Source organism: Cynocephalus volans, chromosome 8 (assembly GCF_027409185.1).
Source record: "Cynocephalus volans isolate mCynVol1 chromosome 8, mCynVol1.pri, whole genome shotgun sequence".
NCBI classification, from domain to species: Eukaryota; Metazoa; Chordata; class Mammalia; order Dermoptera; family Cynocephalidae; genus Cynocephalus; species Cynocephalus volans.
This window is the reverse complement of record NC_084467.1, coordinates 71,282,392-71,308,473: the sequence shown is the minus strand read 5'-3', so window position 1 is coordinate 71,308,473 and position 26,082 is coordinate 71,282,392. Positions and strand designations below refer to the sequence as shown.

The window sequence follows — 26,082 nt, the reverse complement described above, 5'->3', positions numbered from 1 at the left end:
ACAAACATATCAGATTATATTCATAAATATCTCTCCCCATAAGAAGCTATACCATTACTGTAATAAAGCAAGAGGTGGTATAAACTGTGAGATGTGAGAAACTAGCACTTCTGAAACCTCAATCAATGCTGAACATGTCAATGAAAACTTTGTAAAGTTTTTTGAGGAAATCTTTTAGCTACAAAGTACTTAAGGCTAGAATATTTAGTAGCATTACAGAATATATTTTAAGTCAAATGCTTTCCCCTTCAAATTTAACGTAAAAAATACATCCCATAGTTCTGTGTATTTACCTCAATTTCTACTAAATAAAGACTTAGCTAATTTTTTTTTCTAAATCATACAGAGACAGCATGGTAAATCAGATATCCATTTGCAAATGCTAAATAAAGAGAGAATAAGAAATTTTGACTGCAAATATACACATATACATACACACACGTATGTATTTAAATAGCATCTTATGAAGGTTTCCCCCAGCAAAGTCATCATTTTTAATATTACAAGCTGTAAATAAAACATTTTAATGTTAATGGTAAGGTCATTATTAACCAAAAAAGTAATATACTTTCAGGTGTCATGTATAAGTCCATGTAAAATATCATTATAATAAAACACTGTTACCCATTACATGGATAAATTTTCTCCTCATATTTAAGCTAAAGTCACAGAGAAGAATTTTCTAGTTATTAAAAAAAAAAATTCCAAGACAAAATCATAAGAATTTTCTAAATGACTAGAGATATTCATTACTCATCATTTTTAAAGTGATGCCTTCATAATGATTTTATCTTCTGAAGCACTTTCTCAAACCATCGACAGAAAACAGCAGTATCAACTAGGTTCATCACTTAATTTCTTAAGAAGAAAGCTCTGTGTTTAGGGAACAGAAGTCAACTACTTACTTAGGTGTACTTTATTACCATTCAAATAACTTAAAGAATTATCAAAATCATGTAAAAACAGGGAGGTTGCAGTGTAACTAGGGCTTGCTACAACTAAATCGTAAAGTATACTCAAATGTTAATCCTAAAGACTATGCAAGCATCAGTCCCTGTTTGCTTTCAGTATTCACAAACTCACTGCATCGTTTTTAGGTGATCATTAGTGGGCTGCCCCAGGAGTAAAATTAACATGTTGCTGTGGTACTCAGTCTCCTTGAATAAGCTTCCCAATTAATTGAAATATTTTTTAGTGCCTAAGCCCTATGAAAAAATACAAACAAAAAAAAAAAAAGAGAAAACATTGTCCCTGACCTTAAGAAATTCACTGAAACATATAAAGGAGGTATAACAGGTGACCAAATAGACAAAAAAAGGCCTTGAAAGAAAAAAAGTACCTATAAGTTGTTTTGTCCAATAAAAATGTACTTTCTCAGTCACAGTAGCTGTATTTAAAGTGCTCAATAACCACTTGTGGCTAGTGGCTTACTATATTGGACTGTACCGCTCTATAAATTCAGAGAATTCCCACTTACACAGGAAAAAGCTTCATCTTACTCGCTTTTGAAAAGTATCCTAAAGAACAAAAACAAACAGTAGGTGGAAATGTGAATTTATTGGACCGTTTTAAATGAACAGTTAGTAATACAGCATGGCTTGAGCTACGGGAGGGAAAACTCTGCTCTGTAGTCAAAGTTGAGGACTGTGAATTTTATGATAGATGTTTTTAGATTTTGTTTTCCTCAGAGAAAAACTGGTCAAGACTGACAACACTAAAGAAAATAATGAAAATATAGGTATGAAAAGAAAATGACTAACATATAGTAGATGTTCAAAAACTGAAAGAAGGTGTAAAGAGGGAGAAGAGAGGAAAAGAGGATAAAGAGGACTTAAAAGTGTTGAGAAGATCAGAAAGAGAAGAGAGCTGCTGGCTCTTAACTTTGTTCACTGGATTAGACTATTAGACAGCTATAAGACCCTAGTGAAATGTTATGGTTAAGTCTCAAAATGGTCTTTTGATGGTGGCAAATGCTTTTTTTTTTTTATGCTGTGCTCTCGTGCATAGATTAGTAAGGAACCAAAGTAGCATCTACCAGTAACCAGTGATTAAGTCATGAAGTAACTTTCACAGCCTGGTAAAGATATTCAAAATTAATGTGTTCTCTTGTTCTAGGAAGGAGGAGTATTTAGGAAAGGCGAGTTAAATACTGAATCTGTACACCAACTGCAGCACAACTGTCAACCATATCATGTGTCCCTGTATTTCTTGATATATAGCGTTACAAATCTGTAAATGAGTGTCTGATCTATGTTCAAATGAAATGCGTTACAACGTTGATACAGAATTAAAAAGGTGCTAGTCATTCAAGTTATTTATTTGTACTTCTCTTTCAAACCTATGTATTTAAAGATGTCAAACTGTATATCAGGAATTATAAAGCCAATAAACATTACTTAAAGTTGTCCATTTTGACAAATCTGTCCTTATTTTTAAAGTGTTACTTCTTTACTAAAACACGCAATCTTTAACACGTATTTAGTAATATTACAATGAGGTCAATCTTCCTAAAAGACCAAAATATTATTTCAAATTAAACTTAGTTTAATCTTTTTAAAACAAAGTTATTAAAAACATTTGTTTGGACCTTGTCAGAGGGTTTCAATTTTACATCACTACATTTTAACTTTCTTAATCAGCTGAACAAAACTACTTTATGTAAAATGACTCTTTTAGTTGCCTTAGCTACAAATCCCTTCAGGATACTATAATTGAAATCTACTCACGTAAGTTAAGAATAATTAGGGTCCCAAATTAAGCAAAACACAAAGTTAATTCAAATAGTTAGCTGCTGTCATTTAAATGGTTACAGGGTTTTATTGTTGCTTAACATTTCTGAATGTTTTTAAATATACTTTGTTCTTCTAGTCTGTATTTAGTATTTTAGTACAAACAGAGGATTGAGAGGCAAAGATTCACCAAACTTTAAACTGGAGTTGCACCTATCTATAACCCTGTCTTTTGTCCCTAAAGGTTTTCCACTCAATCTTTGCTATCAGTCAATTAACAACACTGTTGAAAGAATGGAGTGACAGCTTTCAAAGACAAGCTTTCTGGTAAATAAAGCAAGATCACAGAATCTATAGTGAGTACCCTTAATGCAACAAAAGTAAGAGCTTTCGAAAGCTAACAGTGATGGTCTCTATTTGCTTAAACTCTGAAACAAAGCAAAGGATTAAATGAGTTTCCTATTGTGAGCAAACTAATGATTGGACAAGATAAGGTCCAAAACCCATACCTGAATGAAGGCTCAGGAGGCATGCCTTTTAACTATGTTAATGATGACTGATAATCAGCATAAACTGATAACTAAATATAGTAAAAGGTAAAATTATTGTTATAATTATTACAGGTGTTCAGTGTTCTGGTAGTTAATTCTTCTCAGCAATAGTTGGTTACCTTCAAAGAAAAGTTGTGTTTTTTTAAAAAAAATATATGCTGTGGATATAAACTTCTGAAGATTATTTGAAAGTTGCAGAGTTAGCAAGAGTGGTCCTCCTGTAATATATATAATTTTCACTACAAAACGAAGTCAATCTTAATATAGCTTTTTATCTGAGATGGCACTGAATATTAAGAAAAGTTTGAAATAAATTACCTCTTGATAATCACCTTAAGTTATAAACAATGTTAAGCAATATATTTTACAATATATTTTATATATTATTAAGTGACAGCCTCAAGAAAAATGAACTGGCAGTAAGGAGAACTTGGCAAAGGGACAATTTTTGCAGGCCTTAGTTTCTTCATCTGTAAAGTAAAAAATTTTACACTGCTAATCTCCAAGTTGTGATTCCAAGTCTAAAATAATTTAATTATAGCAAAAAATAAAAATAAAAATGTTTTGACCTTTAAGGTACTTACATAAAAATGTTTAAAATTTGCTATTTATTCACTTTCTTTGGCTTTAAAAGGCTGAAGAGTCTAATGAACTTCCTGAAGAAATAAATTTAATTTGCAATTTATATTATCATAAAATTAAAATAAATGTAACCTATCTTTGTCTCTGACAGGAAAAGCAAGAAGAGATTATGTCCACTACTAAGAAGAAAGAAAAAAGAATCTTTGATTATGCATAATGCTACAAAGTGAAAAAAAATCACTAAGTGACCTTTGGCAGATAAAATATCTTTAGTTGTTTTTAATGACCAGTTTACATTCAAGTACTACCATTCTACACTCATGATACTAATATGTCACAGTATAAATACTGAAGTGAAAATGACAGCAATTCTTAATTGTTTAAATATGTTGACTTTGAAAAATTAGTATAAAATAATTTAAAAAAACCTTTTTCTAAAAGAATTAAGACAAACATGATATACACTTTGCATTACATGATTTAAATAATAAAAATCATTTGTATCAAAATGCTATTAAAAATAATTTTTACATGTATGATAGAATGAAAGTAGGACAGACCAATGGGAAATAGAGGAAAATATTAGAGAGAAAGAATCAGGCTACATTGTTGTCCAGGGATTTTTCAAAAAAAATCATCAGATAAAAGGTCAATAAAAAGCATATAAAATAGGTTCATAAGTGTAACAAAATATAAAAATGTTTAGTAAAGTTTCAATGTAGCTTAGTTCCTTTTCAGTAAAATGAGTTATACAACTGAAGGTGATGTTATTTCTATGTTTTGTCTATGCTGTTTGTGATAAAAACAAACCTTGATTTGCAGATTTGCAATAGTGAAAGTCATTGTCATGCAAAATCTGATTTTCTAGACTAAACATTTTAATCACCTAAATTCCTTGATACAGATGTCCTCTCACAGACCAGCAACCTTAGCATCACCTGGGAGCTGACTAGAAATGCAAATTCTCAAGGACCTTCCAAGACTACTGAATCATAATCTACATTTTAACAAGATCCCCAAGTGATTTACATGTGTATTAAATTTGAGGAACACTGTTCTAGATAAATAAGATATTAAAAATCCAGCATGACCTCCCTCACATTTCTTCTTCTGTACATATCTCTTCCTGAATCTCCCTGATTCCTAACACACATTCTCTCCTTTCTTAGATGAGCCTCCCTGTTCTTCACTGGACCCCATTGTCCTTTTCTTCTGCCTAGAGACAAATTGAGGTATTCAAATCTACTAAAAGCCACCCCCACCAAAAAAGGAAAATTATAAAAAGTACTATCCTTAAACAATGGAATGCACTTAACCTACACCACCTGTCCCTTCACTTTTACCAACTTTCTTTTCAACATTCTACCATATAAAAGTGGGTCTCAATAATCCAACAGGCTCTTGCCACTACCAGTTCATCCTTTCTATTGGGTTTGACTAAGGTAATGACAGTCACTGGCTCTTATCAACATATTAACATATTATATTGTCTCTAACCGAAATCTGAATTTTATATCAGCATTATCTACCACCTGGTTTAGATTTTAGTAGTAAAAAAAGAGAAAAAGAACCATCAGGAAGGGAAAACTTATGATTAATGCACACATACAAACACACATTAATTAGAAACTAAGAGATAGGTACAAAAGAACAGTAAGAGGCATCCTATATATAAGCAACAAAATAAATGAGAATTTTACTTAGACCCCCTTTTTTAGATTTAACCCCTGTGCAAAATAAAACTCCGCTTCACCTGAATCCCTTTATTTTTTTTCCCCAGAAAATTCCTTATGTTTCTTGGCAATCTGGAATTCCTAAACTCCAGAAATTTATCTTCACTAGGGGATATTTCAATCACTATAACTATAGTCACATTTTTGTTCTCTGCTCTCTTCTCTCTCAGCTGTATAACAAAAAATTATCCCTTAAAAAATTGATTAAATTGACTAGATGCAAAAATAAATCATTTAAGTAGAGAAGAGCACTAATAAAATATTGGCATCAGAAGGACAGTGACATTTCCATCCCTTGTTCAATCTACGCAGATAGAAATGGTGTTCGTTTGTTTTCTTTTTCGTTTCTTATCTTTTCAATTATTGTCCATACCCATTTTTCATTTGGGTATGTATCACCTTCCCCTGCTTTGTTAGTTAAAATTTGATTCACACCAGTTGGTTTAATATTAGTTCACTTCATTTTAAGTTAATTGACTGAAGATCTTAGCTCTCCTCATATAACAAAGTTAATTCCTGATGAATTAAAATATAAATAAAAACATTCAAGAGCTTCAGAGACATGCAAGTGAGTAGTTAACTGATATGGATATGAATTTTTAAGCATAAAAATAATGGAAGATCTCACAAAAGAAAATAGCCATGTATCCAAAAGTAAAGAAAAAAGGGGTGAATAAAGCAAATGTAGTAAGATTTTGATAACTGTGTTAAATCTGATTAGTATTATATTACAAATTTCTGTCTTCTGCTTGAAATTTTCATTAAAAATTTAAGCAGTATAAATTAAAATTAAAGGCAAACTACAACACATTTTTCATAATAAAAATAACAAATGGTATTATCAATGACATAAAAAATAATTAAAGTAGTAACAACATAAACAAAAATTGACAGGAAAAAAAAAAACCCCACTCCACATCAAAATTACAACTGGCCAATATATAAACCTATAAAAAAATGTGTTTGTTCTCACATGTAGCCCCCAAATTACAAATTTAATTTAAAACCCAATATCCTTTTTCACATTCACAGCATAAATTCTTTTTAAAATGTAAAATCAATGCTGGTAAAGTATATAGAGATTGATACTCTTACACACTGGCAATCAATGTGAACACTGGAAAACTGTTCAAAAAAGTCAATTTGGAATATCTTTACATCTCTAATATTATAATCAGAACTGTAGGATTCTAGACTCAGGAAATAACCAGATGTGAAAGAAATTATACAGATATTTACTTGAAAAAAATTAAGTGTATACGGCTGGTAGGTAGAGGAATAGGATTAAATAACTTTTGATATATACATATGTTTTAGTCTGTTTTGTGTTGCTATAACAGAAATACAAGAGACTGGGTGATTTATAAAAAAGAGAGGTTTATTTGGCTTACAATTCTGGGACAGTTGCATCTGGCACGGGCCTCAGGCTATTTCTACTCATGGCGGAAAGTGCCAGGTACAAGCAGATCACATGGCAAGAGAGAAAGCAAGTGAGAGAGAGAGAGGAGGTGCCAGGGTCCTTTAAACAAACAATCAGCTCTAGCGGGAACTAATAGAGCAAGAACTCACTCATTAATCCCCCACCTAGTAAGAGTATTAATCCATTCATGAGGGATCCGCCCCCATGACTCAATCAGTTTCCAACACTGCCACACTGGAGATCAAATATCAATGAGTTTTGGAGAGAACAACACATCTAAACTCTATCAACACAATAAATCACAATGTAGCTGTTAAAATCCATTATTTAAATATATAATGGCATGGTAATACAGCTTATGATAATATGAAGTGAAAAGTCTGAATATAAGAATATATGTAGATGAAAAACCTAATTTCACTTTTATACATATTTTTATCAATAATATAAAGCATACGTATTCGGGGGAAAAAAGAAAATGTGCTGTGGTTATTTATATCAAGATCACAGAATTATGAACAATTTTCAATTTTTATCTTAACTTTTAGATTTTTTGATTTTTCTCATGAAGATATATTACATTCAAATCAGAAGGAAAAAATAAACATTTTAAAGAAATATAAGCCCTCAAAGCAAGAATTATGGCAGACATAAAAGTCAAACTCAGGAGGGTCACATGCTGATAAGGAGAAATTATAAATGTTTTTTCTTCCCAAACCACTGATATGGAATTCCCTTCTCAACCTTACATTTTAGCCAAGAGATACTAAGGCCAGGACTAGGTATTCTCTTGCAATCACTTCTGTCAAGTTGACAAAAGGAATTCAGGAACAGTGTTGAAAGATGTCATGAGACATTCACTAATCCACACTGATGTCTAATATATGTAGCCTGCATGGCGGTCATATGTCATTCTCTGTCATGCAGAGGAGGTGAAAAGAAAATAAAGAGTACCACAGGGTACCAAGCATATGTTTTCATAAGACACTCCCTTAGTATTATGGCAGATAAATCAGTTGTTTTTTTTTTTTTGGGGGGGGGGACATAAAAGGTTCTTCAATAACACTTAGACGTGTTCAATCACTTGCACTATCTTTTTCTCTAATACTACAACCTAAGTATATAGTATATAAAAAACTGAAAAAGTATATTAATTCATAAAATGAAGCAAGAGCCTCATCAAAACTGAAATCAATGAGTAATGAGTAATTTTAAAAAAAAAAAAAAAACAGTTCCACAAAATTAAGGTGCTTTAAATACCTCCTGTGCTTTTAGTTAAGCTACCTTTAATATACTATTGATTCTTTCAAAATATAACAATAACTGCAATAAATGTCTAATATGCATGTAAAGTCAATATTTCTAAAATTTACTTTAGTGTGGACAAGCTAATAACCTCTTTACTTTAGGAAAATCATAATTGTATAACAAATTTATTTATTAAATATTTAATGAGGTCTTTTCTCTTTTGATGACACATTATTTGCAACACTTTCCCACCAGCAATAGACGCAATGTTGAATCAACAGAAACTGTGGGTAAACAAACCTTTTCCACTATTGGAAAAGAGGAAAAGGGGAACAGAATAGAATAGAAAGGAGGAGGAAAAATGGGAAGAAAAAAAATCAACAATCAAGCACTTGAACTTAATTCTCATTTATAAATCATGGCTTATTTTGACACAATATTGATATATAAGATGACCAAAGTATAATCAAAATTAAATTTTTGAAATATACCAGTATATACTATTGAGCTTAGTTTTATTTTTTGCAACTTTGAGTCATATTCAGAACAAATTTACATTGATCTTGAATCCTAGTAGTAATAATACAGAACATCTTTGGATTTTTGCAAGATAAGAAGCAACATCATACAATTTGTAAATGGCATTAATATTTTTAAAACTGAGGGGGAAGAAGGCGTAATAGAGGAGTTGGTAAAGGGCCACAGAAAACGATTACATCCTATAATGAAGAATATACTAATTATCCTGATTTAAGCATCACATATAGCACAGAGGCAATGACATTCAACTCTGTACCCCACAAATATATACAATCAACTATGTTACAATAAAAATAAATAAATAAAACGGAATTACATCCCTACCTATGGAGAAGAAAGCTGCTGCAATCAAACTGCATTGCACTCATAAAACATAATAAAGAATATTTAAAGTGCCCTAAGAACAATATAGTTATTTCCTTAAGGAGTAAAATCACATTGGTCTATTTGAAAAAATATAAATAAAATCACTTTTAAAAAACCAATGCATCGTTTTGAATATATATTAATTTATATAATTTATGAATTTAAAAAATAGGGTTACATTTGCCATGCAGCAAGCATGGATATACAATTCCTGTTAATTTCATGGTAGTTTAACAGGAGTCACGTAACCAAATCCCCATGTACCTTGCCGAAAATTTACCTCCTATATTTCAACTAATCAAATATACTGAAATGAACAAAAGTAGTCAATTTTGCTACACTGGGAAACCTTAAGTCCCTACAGTAGGTCAATTCAGTGCTATCATAGCAATGGCCATATAGTTATTCACAGCAAGAAAAAGAACAAGGGTATCACAATGAAAAGAAGTAAATTGAAGCAAGAGCTTAGTAGCTCTATTATATGTAGCATTTATATCTAACAGAAAATGTTGTTTTTTCCAATCTGGTGTGACTTTTTCAAATTGTTTTTTCTCAATATACCATCAATAAACAAAAATCCTTTTGAAGCCTAAAGTTATGCCCAACGAGCCTGATCAGAGAAATAAAGAGCAATCTGAAAACATATAGACTAACTCCCAGGAAACAAGTGGTTACTAACTTCTGAATTACAGTGAATCAAATCATGATTTTTTCAAAAATACTTTTTAAAAAGTTATCTTCATCCATGTCCTCCTACCCCTCACTTCAACCTTCCACTCACACACAATACTGCAGTGGTTCTTATAGTTTGATGCTGAGCAACACCATCAGCACTGGAATTTGTCAGAAACACTAATGCTTGGGCCCCACCCCGGACCTTCCAGGTGATTCTGCTATACCTAAAGTTTGAGAACCTCCATTGATTTTGTTGTTCCTACACTACGCTCACCACTGCCTTTACCTAGCATATGCAACTTATATTAAGACTCAGCTCAAGCATCATCATCACTTCCAGTTGGAAGACTTTACTGACATGCATCCACTACCTCAACTACCCCTCATCCAACGCCTGTGTGAACACCATCAGGGCACTTACCACCCTGTTCTTACATCTGCTCATTGTTCCCTCCCTCACTGTTAAGATTATGAACCTCTTCAAAGATTTATGGTGGTTTATGTAATGGATACAGATTGAGTGCTTTCTATAAACCAGGCATTGTTCTAAGCACTTGAACACATCAATCAACAGCAATGGCAAATCCTTGCCCTTCTGAAACTGACATACTGCATATGTGTGTGTATATGTATAGGCATGCAGTATGTGTGTGCATACATATATGTGTGTACATTTTATTATATGCGTGTGTAAATAAAAAAATAAAAGAAAAAAGGAATAAATCTATTAGTTTGAATTATTTTAATCCTTGAGTTTAACACTGGAGAAAAAAGTTACTATTCCTTCCACCAAATTCCTTTCTTTCTGAAGGAAATATTTATATGCCCCAAACAAGTTTTTTCTAATTCATATTCAAATCCTAGACCTTTTTTCTTCTACCCAAACAGTGAAAAGACCCTATAGACACACATCATTCACATATCATTTTTCAATAAGATAACAGTAACTCAAAATTCATTACAAAATGTGCTTAGAGAATTTGAAAATACGTTAAAAACTGGTAAAATACAATTTTACAGCAACATCTTAAATTTTTTTGATTTTTATAAAATAAATATGTAAAGCTGTTATCTGTCATATCTGGCATTTAGACCTGTTATAACTTTTTTTTTAAAATAAGCAACAATGAAATTTGAGTTAATTAACATTTTGACTAATGAAATCTAATTACATACTCATTACATAAAAAATTCAACCTGAAACCTATATTATGAGCTTTGCTGAAAAATAGCTATTATTTGTAACTTGTCACTTCAGCAAGCCTTCATATGTCTGACTTATGCTTGCCAGGACTCCATTACATAGCATAATTTAATTCTCTAGGACACAAAAATTCAATTTACTTTCCTACTTACTGATACATGATTCCACAGTGGGTTACTATGCTTATAAAAATTGGCCGAAAGAATCAAAGCACAACAATTTCTCAACAAAACTGACTTTTGAAGGGCTTGAGGCTAGTTCTCTAGGAATAAAATCAATTACAAGAAAAATTTACAAAACATTTTGAAAGTTTGGTCTTTAAAAAATCATTTTTTATTTGGAAATTCTAAACATAATTTTCCAAGACACACGGGAGAGTAGAGACTTAACAAATAAATAAAACATTGCTCCTATTTTGCTAAAACAAGTAAATCTTAATGGGTAAGATTCTATTCTTAATAACTGACTCATCAAGATAGACAAACACCTAGATAGATACAGATAAGGTAATTCTAACAATTAAACTTTTATATAATTCACTTTTACCATGTTAAAACTTCAAAAAATTCTTAGTGATTTGCTCTTTAACATGCACACAAAATATGATATATTTATAATGTTCATCTGAACATAAGCCCTTCTTACAAATTTGGAAATTGACCTCTCATATGTATGATATAAAACAAATCCATAATTATGTTTAGACTTTAACATCATACACCAAAGTAAAATACTACTGTAAACAGGAAAAAAGAAAGCTCCCAAAAGGGAAAGCTTTACCCATGACTATTCTGCAATACACAGGCTTGTTTTGTTCTTTAAATCTTAATTATTGCTATTATTTAAAAATTCTAGTCTACAGTTCAGATCCCTGTACCGGCCAACTGCCAAAAAAACCTCTAATGTCTGGTTTCTACTGAAAAAGTCAGAAGACTGGGAAAACCAGGCTAAATACTGGAATGGCAGTCATGGATCCTCTGGCAAGCACTTTCTTGTCTGTTGCAGACCTTAACTGGCCTGCTAAACTAAGTTACTTTACCTGCTTGGCACTAATAGGTATTTGAGGTGTCAACCCCTATTGAAAACCATGAGATCCTCAAGCGTAACAACTGTATCTTATGCATTTTTAAATCCTAAGCACCTGGTTCAATTTGGTCACTCAATAAATGAGGAAGGAAGGAAGAAACCACCTACGAAACCTTATCTGAGTTTACATGCAAGAACCCAAAAACGGGTACAAAAAGAACTCATCTGTACAAGATTTTAAAAGATAACAATCATGTAAAGGCCCAGAAGAAACTTAATGGCTGAATGGTTAAATTTATATTTTTCTTCCTACGGTCTCATACCTAACTTTAATTGGTTTTCTCTATAGATGTTCTTGGAGCATTATCTGCTTTCTGGCAATAAAGGACTATTAAGTCATGTAAAACTTTTCTAAGAAAAACCCATGTGATGTTGCATCAATGTTCTAACAGTATGCATTAACTGTATATACTCTTACAGCTAGCGGTGTGGGTTTGTCCCAGGTTCTATTTACCCATTAGGAGAGAACTGCTTCAAAAGCAACACCCCCTGGTCTGATGCGCCAAAAATGAAATTTATCTTAACAGCAGATATGAATTGACCTGATAGATGACACTAGAAATAAAACTGCAGTATGTCATGAAAAAGTCTCTATTTGCTAGCTACCCGCTGAGTTAAGCTACCGTGCCAGCAAAGTGGTCTCTATCTTGATTGGTAACTTTTTCATTATGTGGACTACTGAGCCATTGGTCCACACATGGAATCTTTTTTAAATGTATAAAAACATTCAAACATGACAGCAGGAATTCAATATGTTTTCTCCCCAAAAGACAGATGCAAAATTATGGACTATACACAAGATTTTCGTTAACAATCCAAGCCAGAGATTCTTATTATTAAACTCAGTTCCTGCTCTTTGTTTACCATTACAGTACTATTCATTCAGATATATTACATGTTAAAGTTAAATCTGATGAATGTTCAATTCTAAAGCAATGAGCAATGTCATCTGAAAATTAAATATTAACCCATTTGTAACTTTATATGTTAACATATTGAAGCTTATCATAAAGACAATGAAATAACAAGCCTCTTTCTATAAATTGACAGCATGCCTCTTTTTCTCTAGCTATCATTTTATTAATAGGTATAAATGGGATCACTTTAAAGTTTATAGAAAACCAATTTTAAAACTGTAAAACATTTTTTTCAATAATTAGGACTAAAAAAATACATATTTTATATGTACTTCTCAGAGATTTGTATTCTTCACAGATTTTACAAGATTGATATATTTTCATGCTGAATACAATAACTACCACTATCAACTAGCTATAAAATTATACACATCTTAGCTCCATATTAACTTCCAGCCTGCTCAAAAAGCACCTGGGTGGATGTTAATTTCTCATGGAAATAATATTTAAGACTAAAAGATAGTTTCAACTGTTTCATTATGCCTCAAAAGTATATTTACTTTTTTAAAAGTCACATCTGTCTCGAAAAATATTCTCATTACTATCCTCATTACTATTTCTAGGTTTTAAAAAATTCAAAGCAACAGTGCTAAGGAAAAATTCCATATCTCTTTTTAAGTAAAGGGAAATTGTTAACTATACTTCTGCAAGTTTTCACATTATAAGGAATATATATATATATAGTTAAAGATACAGATAACATTAAAAAGGAAGCACTACAAAAAAATGTTTTTCTAAAAGATATGAAAAAATGTTTTGTTGAAGTTTTAGAACTCTGACCACAGTTAAGAGGCACACAAATCTAAAGATGAAATGAAACAGTTACCACAAAACTCTTTCCATTTTACTGAAATAAATGTAGTCAATAAATGTAAAATACACACTAAAACAATGCTTTCATTTAGTTCCCTAGGATTATTTAGAATGATTACATTTTATAAATTTATTTAAAATATAAACTCAGACATCTAGTACTTTCTATATACCATATAGCTATGTAAAGAAAATAATTCAACCACCGAAAAGAATTTGACATTCAGAAAATATTTTTAACACCTACTTTTTAAAATAATATAATAATATTCTAGCCACTTCCATACAAAAAAGATTGCATAATTCAAGTTCCACAGGATTTAAAAAACAAAATTTAAACTGCATCTTACCTTCTGTATTAGGTAAGAAGCTGATTATAATGATAAACCACAGACTTCGCATTCTGCAACTAGAAGACACCATTATTGATCCCTTTAAATATTTTCTTTGTATTCCTTAATGAATCTAGTTATAAATGTCCAGCTTCATCGAACCCAGCAGTCTGCATCATTGATCTTCATATCTGAAAAACAAACAAATCCATCATTTATTCTATGGGCCTTCTACGTCACAAAAAATGCAAAAACAATAACAATAACTCTCTTTTTCTTCCTCCCTCCCTCTCCTAAGTATAAAATATATTTTGATTCTATATTCAATATGGAAGCTACTCCTATATCCTAGATATCTGAGCCTCACATCTTCAAAACAGTCAAAGCCCAAAAAGCATTTATAGATAACCATGACATATGAATTCATAGAATAGTTACACAAATTTTCTTTAAAAAGCATTAAAAGCTCAGATAGTCACTTTAGAATAATATGTCTGTCTCTCCATGACATATTATAGTCTTTTTATCAAAGTACTAGCTTTAGTACCTAATATCTCTAAACCAAATTTTATACATACATATACTTTGTTTCTAATGATGGTAACATCAATATCATTTATTATTTCATTCAGTTTCCCTGTAAGATAGATTAGAGATGTAATGAGTTTATTTTTCTAAATAAGGTGTACAATCTTTACATATGGGTGTACTTTCACTTATATAACAAAGGCATTCTAAAAACGCCACATTCCTGAACATCATGTATCAAACTGTTATTTCTCTGACTGCTAGTTACTTGTAGAGGGAGCAGTTTAATGAAGTGATTGTCTCATAACTATTTTATTTTAAAGTTTTAGGTTTCATATACTGGTTGCTCTTACAACAAGGTATAACTTCTTAAGATTGAACCTATATACTTAAGCCCAGTGGACCTAAATAAAACCCTCAGGGCTACAATGAGTATATCTACAAAGTTGCATCACTATTTTTTAAAAATCTGGGAAAAGAGTGGCAAAGTACACAAAACCCAGAGTCAAGTCTAATTCTGACTAGCCCTCATGGATCCAGTTCTCCGAACTTAAAGACAGTACAAAAACTTCGGGAGTGTGACTTTAAGTATTTCTTGGTTCCTAGGATCGCATGAGACCTGGTCATTTGCTGGGTTCTATTCAGGTATTTTACTTCTTTCTAGGATAGTGTGAGGAGTCACAGGGTAAACATCAGCCTTACAATACACATAAAATGAAGGCAGTTCCCAAATATAGCTAGCCTCTGAGGATAAAGAAATTAAAATTTTTCCTTTTAAAGGGACATCTCTCAGTTTCTTCATATTAGCTTCCTATCATTTTCTTCTAAGTAATACTTTTACCAAGTTTTCTCAAGCTACCCTTAACCTGCTACAACTGAAGAGTTTTATAAAGTGGAGCAGTGAGAGGATTCTTCCCACCCTATTCTGATGTTATGTATATATATAACTCAAACAAAACGAACTCTTACATAATTTAGATGCTGTCACTAAAGCATAAAGAAAATTTAGAAGACAGAATTTTCCTGACAACTTTGAGTTTTTTCACATTATCTGAACTATTCTGCATTTAGTAATTGTTTCATGTATCACATGGGATTCTATTAGCAGTTTACTGTATTCTATTATCAGTGCACTGTAATGTAACTTCAATGGAAAAGCAGACAGACTATAAATGGTCTGGGACATTTGTCATACCATAAAGGCACTATCCTGCTTTATCAACAACCGCACCAAAAATGAAAAAAAGTTAATCTGAAACTATTATCTATTGTTTAAATATAGAGATCTGTAAAAATCACAGATGAAACCAGCAAGATATTTCTATAATAAGGAATATGTTTTATCATGGCCACAGTTTCAGAGATATAACCGCTTTCCTATATACCTGTTCATGTCTTACCATCAGCCCAAGTTTTAGCTCTCTCTGAAAGCACTGAAGACATTTAGGTATCATGGTGGGCAGGGAGGGGTAGGGGAGGGAGGAAGGGTCATCACCTTTGGTACTATGCAGTTCTGAGAACACCTCAAATGCTTGGTTCTCTGTCCAAAGAGACAGGATGAAAACAAAGGAAAGAGCAATCTTCCTCTTCTCAATGAAAAATACAAAAAGAAGAATGATCCATCAAAAATGCACCTGATAGAGACATGTGGCACATGTCCCTGCAAAACTAGCTGGCTTGTACTGTTCATTTCCCATTCTGACCTTCCAAAGACTATCCAAAAGAAAACCTGAAGTTTACAACTGCTGTGGCAAAAGTACCTGCCTTAAAACTGAAAGTTATTCTATAAAAAGCCTAAGGAAAAGTTAAATTTCATGGCTTGTCACATCCAATAAGGCTAATCGATGAACAATATCGTATATCCTACAGTCTGTTCAATGATCTGATCAATCAATTAGAATAATTTTAACATATGGATGAGGTGCATTACTGCTACAAGTAGAATTAAGTCAGCCTTTGACTGCTCCATATTCAAACAAAGAATTTAGACTCTCCATGTTTTAGTTGTAATGGGTACTTTCATTTCAATGAGCTAATGCGCACAGGCTGCTTGCCCACATGCACAACTCTTGAACACGTTTCCACTTTCTTAAAGTGATCCAAGATCAGTCTGTCTTCGGTCATTCACTATTTAAAAGAGTCCTTGTTTGTGGGAAGAAAGGGAAGGAAGGAATCAGGGATTGATGACTGCCTTGCAGGAAACAGCTGCCAAGATAGGAAAACCTCTCTCAGTGAGGGGAAAAGGAGGAGGAAACCACACAACCAAGACCTCTATTGTGGTCTTTGGCCAGGACTGAATACTTCATGAACAGATTTTACATACTAAAAATTCAGCGTATTTTTAAGGGTTGAGAATGTGAAACACAATTTTAAAGTGCACTCCAGTCAATTATGAGTCTTACTGTAAGTGACTGTTTCTGACAAATAGAAATAGGTTGTGGAATGTATAAAATCATCGCTTTTACGTTAAAAAAAAGCTTAAAGTCCATCTACCTTTGTAATGAGTAAGTAAAAGGAATATCAAATTTATTTTTCTCACTCTACAACCTATACCCAATCACTTTAACGTCAAATAAAATTATTTCCCAAAGTGAAGCTTTGAAAGCTAAGTCAAAAGACTTTACTGCTGTGATCAAAATTAAAAACAACTCTCCATTAAACAAATGTCAATGAAAATCGAAATATCTAGCAAACCACAATCAACTAATAATAGAATGAATAAATAACCAAAGGTGATTAAACTAATCCCTAGGAATCATTGCTCCTAAGTCAAACTGGAGCCAAAGGATACTCATAGGCATAGATGGAACTAAGAGACTTGTCCTTCAAACTCCGTAACTACCAGCAAAAAGAAGCTTTAATAATAGCATCTTACAAAGCAAAACAAAAACAAAGGAACAAAACCAGAAATGGCTATTAAATTTCCTTTCAACAAACAGAAAAAGCAACTGTAAGTGATTTCCCACATTAATAACCTGTTTGTCTTTAGATTTTTAGAAAACTACTTTCTAAGAACTTCAGAGAGTTTAGCATGAAGTGGGAGAGGAACCAGGAGCTAGAAGTACAGTGCACAGATGAAGCCCCTGGCAACACTATGTTCATTTCTTAGCAAAATCGGAAACAGCACATTTCCACTTAAATTATAAATGACTATGATTTCTAAAAATCCAAGCCACTTGTAATGTACAACCTACTCCTACCTCTGCTTGTTTCTTATCCTTCCAATAAGAAGATTCAAACAATTTCATCTTAACCTTGTTTCTATAAACCACAAGCCATTGTCTACCAAACCTCTGTCATGATTTTTTCAGATCTAAGTATCCTATTACTCTGTCATGTAAAAAGTCAATTAATGCATCATTACTACCAAACCTTCCAAAGCTGAACACTGACTTCCAGGAATACGCTTCAGCATTGTTTATATCCCAATAGTCCTCAATGTTTTATACACTACTTACGATGTACAGTCAGCTGTAGCCTTTCAGACAGTAACCTACTTACATTTATTAGCTGCATTAAATATCCTGTGCTTTAAACTGTCAGCAAAATTATTTAAAAGAAAAACACCACTAACCAGTTTTAAGTCACATATTTATGCTATATTATCAGGAAATCACATTTAGCCTTATTATGTGATGATACTTATTTAGCATATATAGAAAAAAAAAAGACCCACATGTTGATAAGCATCAATGAAAGAAGAATATAACACGTTTCAAATTAAGGAGACAAAGTTAATTTAATTAAATTTTTCTAAAATTGGTTAACTAGGGTTGATATTCTGTTAAGAGCAAAGCCACCATAAAGATTTATATCTAAAGCTTTATTTTGATTTTTACTCATGGACACTGAAGTACTGTGAACACTGGATATTAAACCCAAAACAACTATAAGCATGAAGAAAACTGGGAAAGAGTTATCTAAGCATGAGCTCTAACTAAAGTTACCCACTGTTATTATGCATTAACGCTGTGTAAAATAAAACACTGATGCTTTGGCTAAGCCTAAAATTCTATGTGTTAAATATATGTCAATGCTAAGTGAAAACTAAAGATAGTTATACAAAATCAGTCTTTTGATATTATTTGCTCTATAAAATCATAATCATTATGGGACATAATTTACTAGTAAAAGAAACCTGCTTTTCTAAATTTTACCAAAACAAACACACACAAAAAGGATGATACTAACCCCACTCTGCCCCATGCAAAGGCTTAGAAAATGGAAAATAAATTAATTACAGTTTCATTTCAGTTTAGCTCAACCTCAATCAGAGAATTCACTTTTCAGAAATATTTTATGTTATCCTAATAGGCTTGAATTTCTCCTTCTTGTTAACGTCGTAGAAAACATGGATACCCCTGGCAGTTTTCCTTCGGTAAGTCAGCTAAATAAACCCTTGCTACTGCTTGTCAGAAGGGCTTTCTTTGCTCTAGACATTTGATGTTCTTTTGGGTTTGAGTTTCTTTCCTTCACAAGCAAAGGGTTGGGGCTGCCGATGCTGATAAAGATTCTAAAACCATGTGGCCAATTATTAGCAGCCACCCTCTTTCTCCATCTCATTTCTGAGGACACTGGTATCAAGGCTAGAGTCCTTTAATTAAACTATTTGTACTAAAGTCCCCTTAATATACATTATTGGTCTTACTCTTTACTGAAACTTCTTCATTTGTGGAAAAATAAATTCTCCTGTGAGAAGATTTAGAGGAGGAGCAGAAAAAAACAGTTCAGAAATGCTCCTAGTAAATTACATCCGCTATCTGCTATAATATCTAGGAGTCATGCTGAGCATGCAAGAGATGCTTACAGTTGTGGACACAAGAGGCACAGTCTGGGGCAGTCTGACATTCTCTTCATTAAAATCCATCCAGTTGAAATAATAAAAATAAATAGCTGAAATTTTCAAACCAATGTAGGGAACACTTTATGGCTGAACATAAACTTGCGAACAAAGTTTTCAAAAGAAAAAACAAAAACAACAATGAAGTCACATGCCCAGTCCAAAATATCACCTTACATATATGAAAAGTTCATGGCCCCCCAACTTTCCTTCTAAAAAACAAAAACAACCCCCTCCCATAAATCCATGTGTTTAGAGTATTTTGTATTTATTGTTAGAAAAAATTATAGCATACCTACAACTTAGAAGTTAGTTTTTTCCCCATTTGGGGGAAAGGAAAAACTATTTTTAAATGAGTCCTCTCCAATTTTAAAAGATATTCTATTTCCTCTTATCTTTGCAACAGTCTATGATTTTCATGCAATTTTTCAGAACCGAATGCAAATTACAGGCACTACACCAGGAATATTTCCTGAGTACTTACTATGTGTGAAATACTGTATCAGACACAAATCACTAATACTTATAAAAATCCTTATTATAATCCTCAATATAAAGGTCAGAAATCTGAGGCTCGGAGAGGAAAAGTGAGTCAACTGAGATTACTCAACTAGTAAGTGGCAGAGCTTAGATTCCAATCAAGGCTAACTAGACAGCCATTATGTCCACTATACACCAAATTATACATTCAACAAATATTTACTGAGCACCTATTATGTGCTATGTACTGAGGAATAAAAGAGACAAAATTCCTTATCCTCAGAGAGATTATATTCTAATTAAAAAATAAACCATCCTAGTAAAAAGCTATAATTGCCTGGCACATTAAGGTTCCAAAAAAATTATATCTAAACTAGATAGATAAACTAGTTTACTTATTTATTTTATGTAATTTTCACAGCAACCTGGAGAAATATATATTATCTCCATTTTACCTAAAAAATGAGAAAACTTAACCTGCTCAAGGGCAGTAAATAAATATCAGGGCTGTGAAATAAGCCTGTGTTCTAAAATTACTATTGTCACAAATGTTCTAAAATTACTATTGTCACAAATTAAGTCAATCAGACAAACTATATGTTCTATTATCTTTTCCTTTAGAATAAAAAATGGAAATAAAATAAAGTCATTGGGGGATCATGAAAGAGGTAAAATATCAAAAGAGTAATGACTTGATTTTCAAAATGTTTACATGAGCAAAACTAATATCCCTTAAGTAATGAGAGCTAAATATTAACTTAATTTTTAGCATTTCCAGTTGGGCTATCTTAATTTTACTCATTTATATGGCCATTTAAAATCTATAACAATTATATGTTATAAATTAACAAATTATTCTAAACTGATAAACCTGATTATCAACAAACTATCTGAGAAGTTGCTTATAACAAGTCAGAAAAATAAACATCAATATTTTTTCCAATATAACTAGCAATGCATCTTAATAGTCATAAAATGAGTGTTTTAATGTTAACATCTATGAGATTATGGACTAATTATTTATTGTTTGGGCAAATACACAAGAAAAAATTCAGTGTGGCTCAAAAGATGCAATCTTATGTTTGGCTCACTGCACTGGACCCTTTGTTCATATATCACTGTTACTAGACATTCCCCAAATCAACATTCAAATTCCCTCTTGGTCTATGTATACAACCACTAAATGAGATAATAATGACCTAGGATTTGTTGTATATTAGATCATCAATATCACCATCGAAGGGTTCTAAGAAGTAATGAGATAATCTGAGTAAATTATGTCAAATGATCTTAAAAATAAATATGAAAAATTAACTATAAAGAAGACATACTAAGAAGCTGAAGAGAATTTTGTGAAGTAAAGCACATTGCCTTTTGCAATCAATAAGTGATACAATTCATTTGCAAACTATGTCAATATATATAGTGTTATCTAGACTTTAATTTCTTACCTTAAAAATAAAGTAGATCATATTAGCACTATAATTGCATGTATGTCAATTCAAGTCAATGACTATCTAGTGAGTACCTGTTAGATATTTTTGATATTGGGTGGTAAAATGAGTGTTAAACTTATTTTTTTATCTTATATGTTAATTGGTCCTGTGTTAAGTTCTAAAGATATTATAAAACAGATTAAGACATAGTTGCCACCACCAAGAAGTTAATAATCTTCTAAGAAGACTTAAATACACAAGAAAATGACCAAGATCCAAAATACGCTTTAAATAATAATTACTAAACCCTCCAAAACTTAACAGTAATAAATATATTTTATACTAAAATCCTGAGAGAGAAGAGAAATAAGAGTAGTTTCTGGATCTGTGTTTCCTTCAGACATGATCGACCAATGTCATCTTAATGAAAAAGTACAAGATTGAGATCATGAGCACACCCTAGAATCCTGGCTTAACACACCTCTCTGGGGTTTGGGACAATTTACAAACTCTACATTTCAAGTGCAGCAACTTGTCGGAAGGGTAAGAATAGAAGATATATCTATGATCCCATCAATTTCCCAATCTTCCAGTTATGGGGTTATCATCCTGATTCCACCTTAGGTAATCTTAAGGAAGATATTTAGGGGCTTCTGCAATATGTTTATCTAAAAGCTTGGCTCTTCTACCAAAACACATCTTGGCAATTATTCTAATTCACATTTAAAAAATTACACCTAAGAAGTAGCAATTTCAAGAAATCATTTTTTTGAAACCTACTTACAGATTATTATATTGACAGTCATACTATAATAACTTGAGATTTATTCAGCTTACATATTTCACACTATGCCTTCCTGAGAAACCTACAGATGACCAAAAATCAAGATGACATTAGGGACTTCTTCAAGAAAGAGCAAGTTCCTGTGCCTTAGCTGGGGCTAGACCCTATTAAGCTGTATGTTCCATCCATTTATATCTATACAAGTAAAACTCAAAGTAAAGGAATTTTCCTGAGTTGCAGAGAAAAGGAATATATTAATTATTTATGATTAACCTAATTCACAGTATTAAAGTTTAGTCTATATAAATGAACAGAATAGATTGTCATCCACTGTCAGGCTGAGATTCTATGTGATTGGTGTGGCTGATTCCTCTAAACAGCATTAATTTAGATCAGAAGGTAAGAAAAATATTCATGGACACAACTATTAAAAAACAGTAATGAACTGAGTCATTTTTAACACTTGTTAAATGTTAAAAAAATTAAAAACAAAAACTCAAAATTGTGTTTATTAAAAAATTAAAACATATCCAGTTTTATGTGTTAGTACTTATTAACTACTCAATCACAGAGTGGGGAAGGTATGTGGTTTTTAGAAAACGGATTTTTCAACTTCAAAATATAATATTATAACCTCTATTAAAATTTCAAATAACATTAAAGTAGTAATAAAACAGTGATGTTTAATAAAAAGAAACAGTTATAAAAAGCTGAGAAAAACTGACTGGAAGCTTGAATTACTTGCTAAGACTGTCATCTGGTAAAAGACTAAAGTATTTTTGTAATATTTTAACAATTATTAAAAATGTTTCAATTCAGACAACTTTGGGAAAAATATATCAATTATTGTTGCTACTCCACATATAAAGGAAAGTAAAAAAAACTGCTAAAAAAGAATAAATACCAAGGATAATAAGTAGTGATTCTTCAAGTGTTTTAAGCTTATAATTATGTTACATTCCATTTATCTGGAAAGATTAGAATCAACATATTATGTAGACTGATACTATAGGTATCTGGGCAGAAGTCAGTTACCTTTTTCTATAAAAAACCATACTACTTTAGGCCTTAAGGGCCATACAGTCTCTGTCACAACTACACAGCTCTGCCACTTGTACCACGAAAGGTGCCACAGACAACACATAAATGAATGACCATGGCTGTCTGCCAACAAAACTTTACTTACAAAACAGATGGCTGGCAACAGGTTGCCAGCCCCTGCTGTAGATGAACAAGCACAAGAACACGATAAGTGGGTAGATAACTAACTAATAACTATAAATGTCTATCAAAATAACAAAACCAACTTTAGTCCATTATTTTAAGAAATTAATTTAAATGTTCATGTAAAGATAAATTAACTGTGCTGGAATGAGAAAAATAAAACAAAGCAGCACGATGCTGACCAAAATGAATTAGTGTTTCATTGTGTTTAACAAAGCCATACATATGGCTTATAATGTTTGGGGAGAAATTCCAAGAAAAAAAAAAAAAAGGACATTACCAAAGTATCTTATCTTACTACTTTCTTTGGCATGAAAGAATATAAAACCAATCAAAACAGTAAATAATGAGAAACTGGAAAATAATGCAGTTTAGACAAGACCTCTGAGGTATTCTATCATTAGCACAATGGTTTCAAATAGTTGTTGGTAAAAGTGGCTTCAAACTCTTGAAATTTCTGTCATCACTGTTATTCATCCATAAAAAGTACTGGCTATATCCCAGTTCCACACTATATTCAACAGCAAACTGCTAAATTCTAATTTGCTGACTTTCCTCTGTAAAGCTAAAAATTCTACAAGGCCGAAATCACCTACCTTATTCCAAATGATTATGAAGTCACAATAAACACACACGTCTTTCAGAAGAAAGTATTTTTAGAGCTTTCCAATTCCCTATATCCAGACTCCCTCCAACCAAAATACCTTGATTGTTATTATTAAATATTTTTGTTTTCTGCCAATCTACTCTTTTTTAAAATTTAATAGTCAAACTATAACAAACCTTCATAAGAACAACTGTCAAGCTGTAATAGGTATCACATTAAAATAAATGAAGGCTAAACTTTTCTATCAATATTATACATACAAGACAAAAGAGCGGAGAAGGTTACAAATTTTTAATAAGAGCATTATATTGTGGTAGTAATAATCTAGGTGTTTTACTGGAAGTGAAGTAGATTACTGTAAATGAAATTTTAAAATGTCCTTTCCATTTTACAGATAACACAAAATGACTTTTTTTCATGTCTCTGGCGATAAGGATAAATTTGCCACACATTTAAATGGTGCCTTCACCCTTCCTACCCTGGTTCATGAATTAATAATTCAGTGACATTAATACAAGAAGATAAATGATAAAAGGTTAAGGCACGTGGGCCAACCATACACATATACTTCTTTTAGCACGGTTAATACTTCTCTGCCAATTACAGCTAAAACTTTTTAGCAGTTTTCAATAGCATTTTTACAATCTAAGTAGCAGCTTATGCACACACAATTTCACACAATTCAGGCTTAATAAATCTCCTGCTGTTACCAAACAATCAGTCTAGGGGATTAAAGTGCAACATCTGTTAACATTAATAATGTTTTATATAGTCATACGTATGAAAGAAGCCTCTACTCCATTATTAGTCTCCCGAAAAACCTTCTAGACCAATATACTGATTTAGCATGAATTATACATATTATCCTTCAACTGCTAAATAACAATAACAAATACACTAGTGTGAAATGGTAAAAGAAAAAAAAAATCACATCTAGTAGGAAATAACAGATTTTCTTTGTACCAAGCTTACTAAATGTACATGTGTGTGCATTCATGGATATATATATATACACACAAAAATGAAATTAGTCCAGTGTCTAATAGTTTCTAAAACCAAAAATCCTCTGGAGCATTATTCATCTTAAGTTTGGGTATAATATAGCTACATTAATACAACAGGTACTTCATTTTAAGGTGGTACATTCACTGTTGTACTGATTCTAATTTGAAATATCTTAATTTCTTTTCCATTCCTTTCACCCCCTCTGCCCTAACCGCTTTCTCTCTAAACTGCAAAAACCTCACAGCTGATTCCTCATCCTCCATCCAACTTGCCAACCTCCATTACATTAATCTTGTTATTTTCACTCTAAACCTTAAAAATATGTAAAACTGAAACCAATCCTACAAATCATTTTACTTACTAGAAAAGAACATACTTGAGGTTTTGACTTGACAAAGGCAAATCTCAGAACTGTTGGTATTTTAATTTTTCCAGAAGTACACGTATTATTATCTTGCTGTAATTTATCACAACAAAGCTATTATCTCTCTTTTAACAATAGGGAAGTTGCAACTGGGGGCTGGAGGTGAAGAGGACAGTAAATTTTAAAACTTAAAAAAAGGGGGGGGGACAGTAAAAAGCAAAGCTAGAAATAAAATCCAATTTAACTTCAAAAATACTAATCTAACCCCTGCTTCCATCAAAATTGTTTGCTCAGTAATTCTAAACACACCTCTCCAACTCACTTTCACTCAAGATTTTTTATCCATGTAAAAGCATTTCTCTCCTTTCCACCTACGAAAAGTCTGTATAGACCTGATACAGTCTAGAAACCACCTGTGCCATAAAGCCAACCTGACAGCTTCAAAATGGAAAAAAAAAAAACCCTCACTTCACAGTTTTCTATAGCCACCATATGCATTATTTGTATAATAGTCGCTACTGGGTTATCCTGTAACTCCTCTTCAATTAAGCTTTTAAACTATTTTAAAAATCCTTTTTGTTGAAATTTTCAATGTTTATCTTTCTTCAACATAAATCT

The 26,082-nt window shown here is 31.9% G+C and overlaps 1 protein-coding gene across 5 annotated transcripts in view; it reads right to left on the bottom strand.

The window, feature by feature from the left end:
- Positions 1-26,082, bottom strand: part of ADGRL2 (adhesion G protein-coupled receptor L2) — a 180,618-nt gene that overhangs the window by 131,501 nt on the left and 23,035 nt on the right. For all 5 annotated transcript variants that reach the window (XM_063105500.1, XM_063105503.1, XM_063105505.1 and 2 more), the window contains exon 2: positions 14,215-14,387. In XM_063105500.1, the coding sequence (XP_062961570.1) occupies positions 14,215-14,287 (73 nt within the window). In that variant the 5' untranslated portion in view covers positions 14,288-14,387. The remainder of the gene's footprint in view (positions 1-14,214; positions 14,388-26,082) is intronic.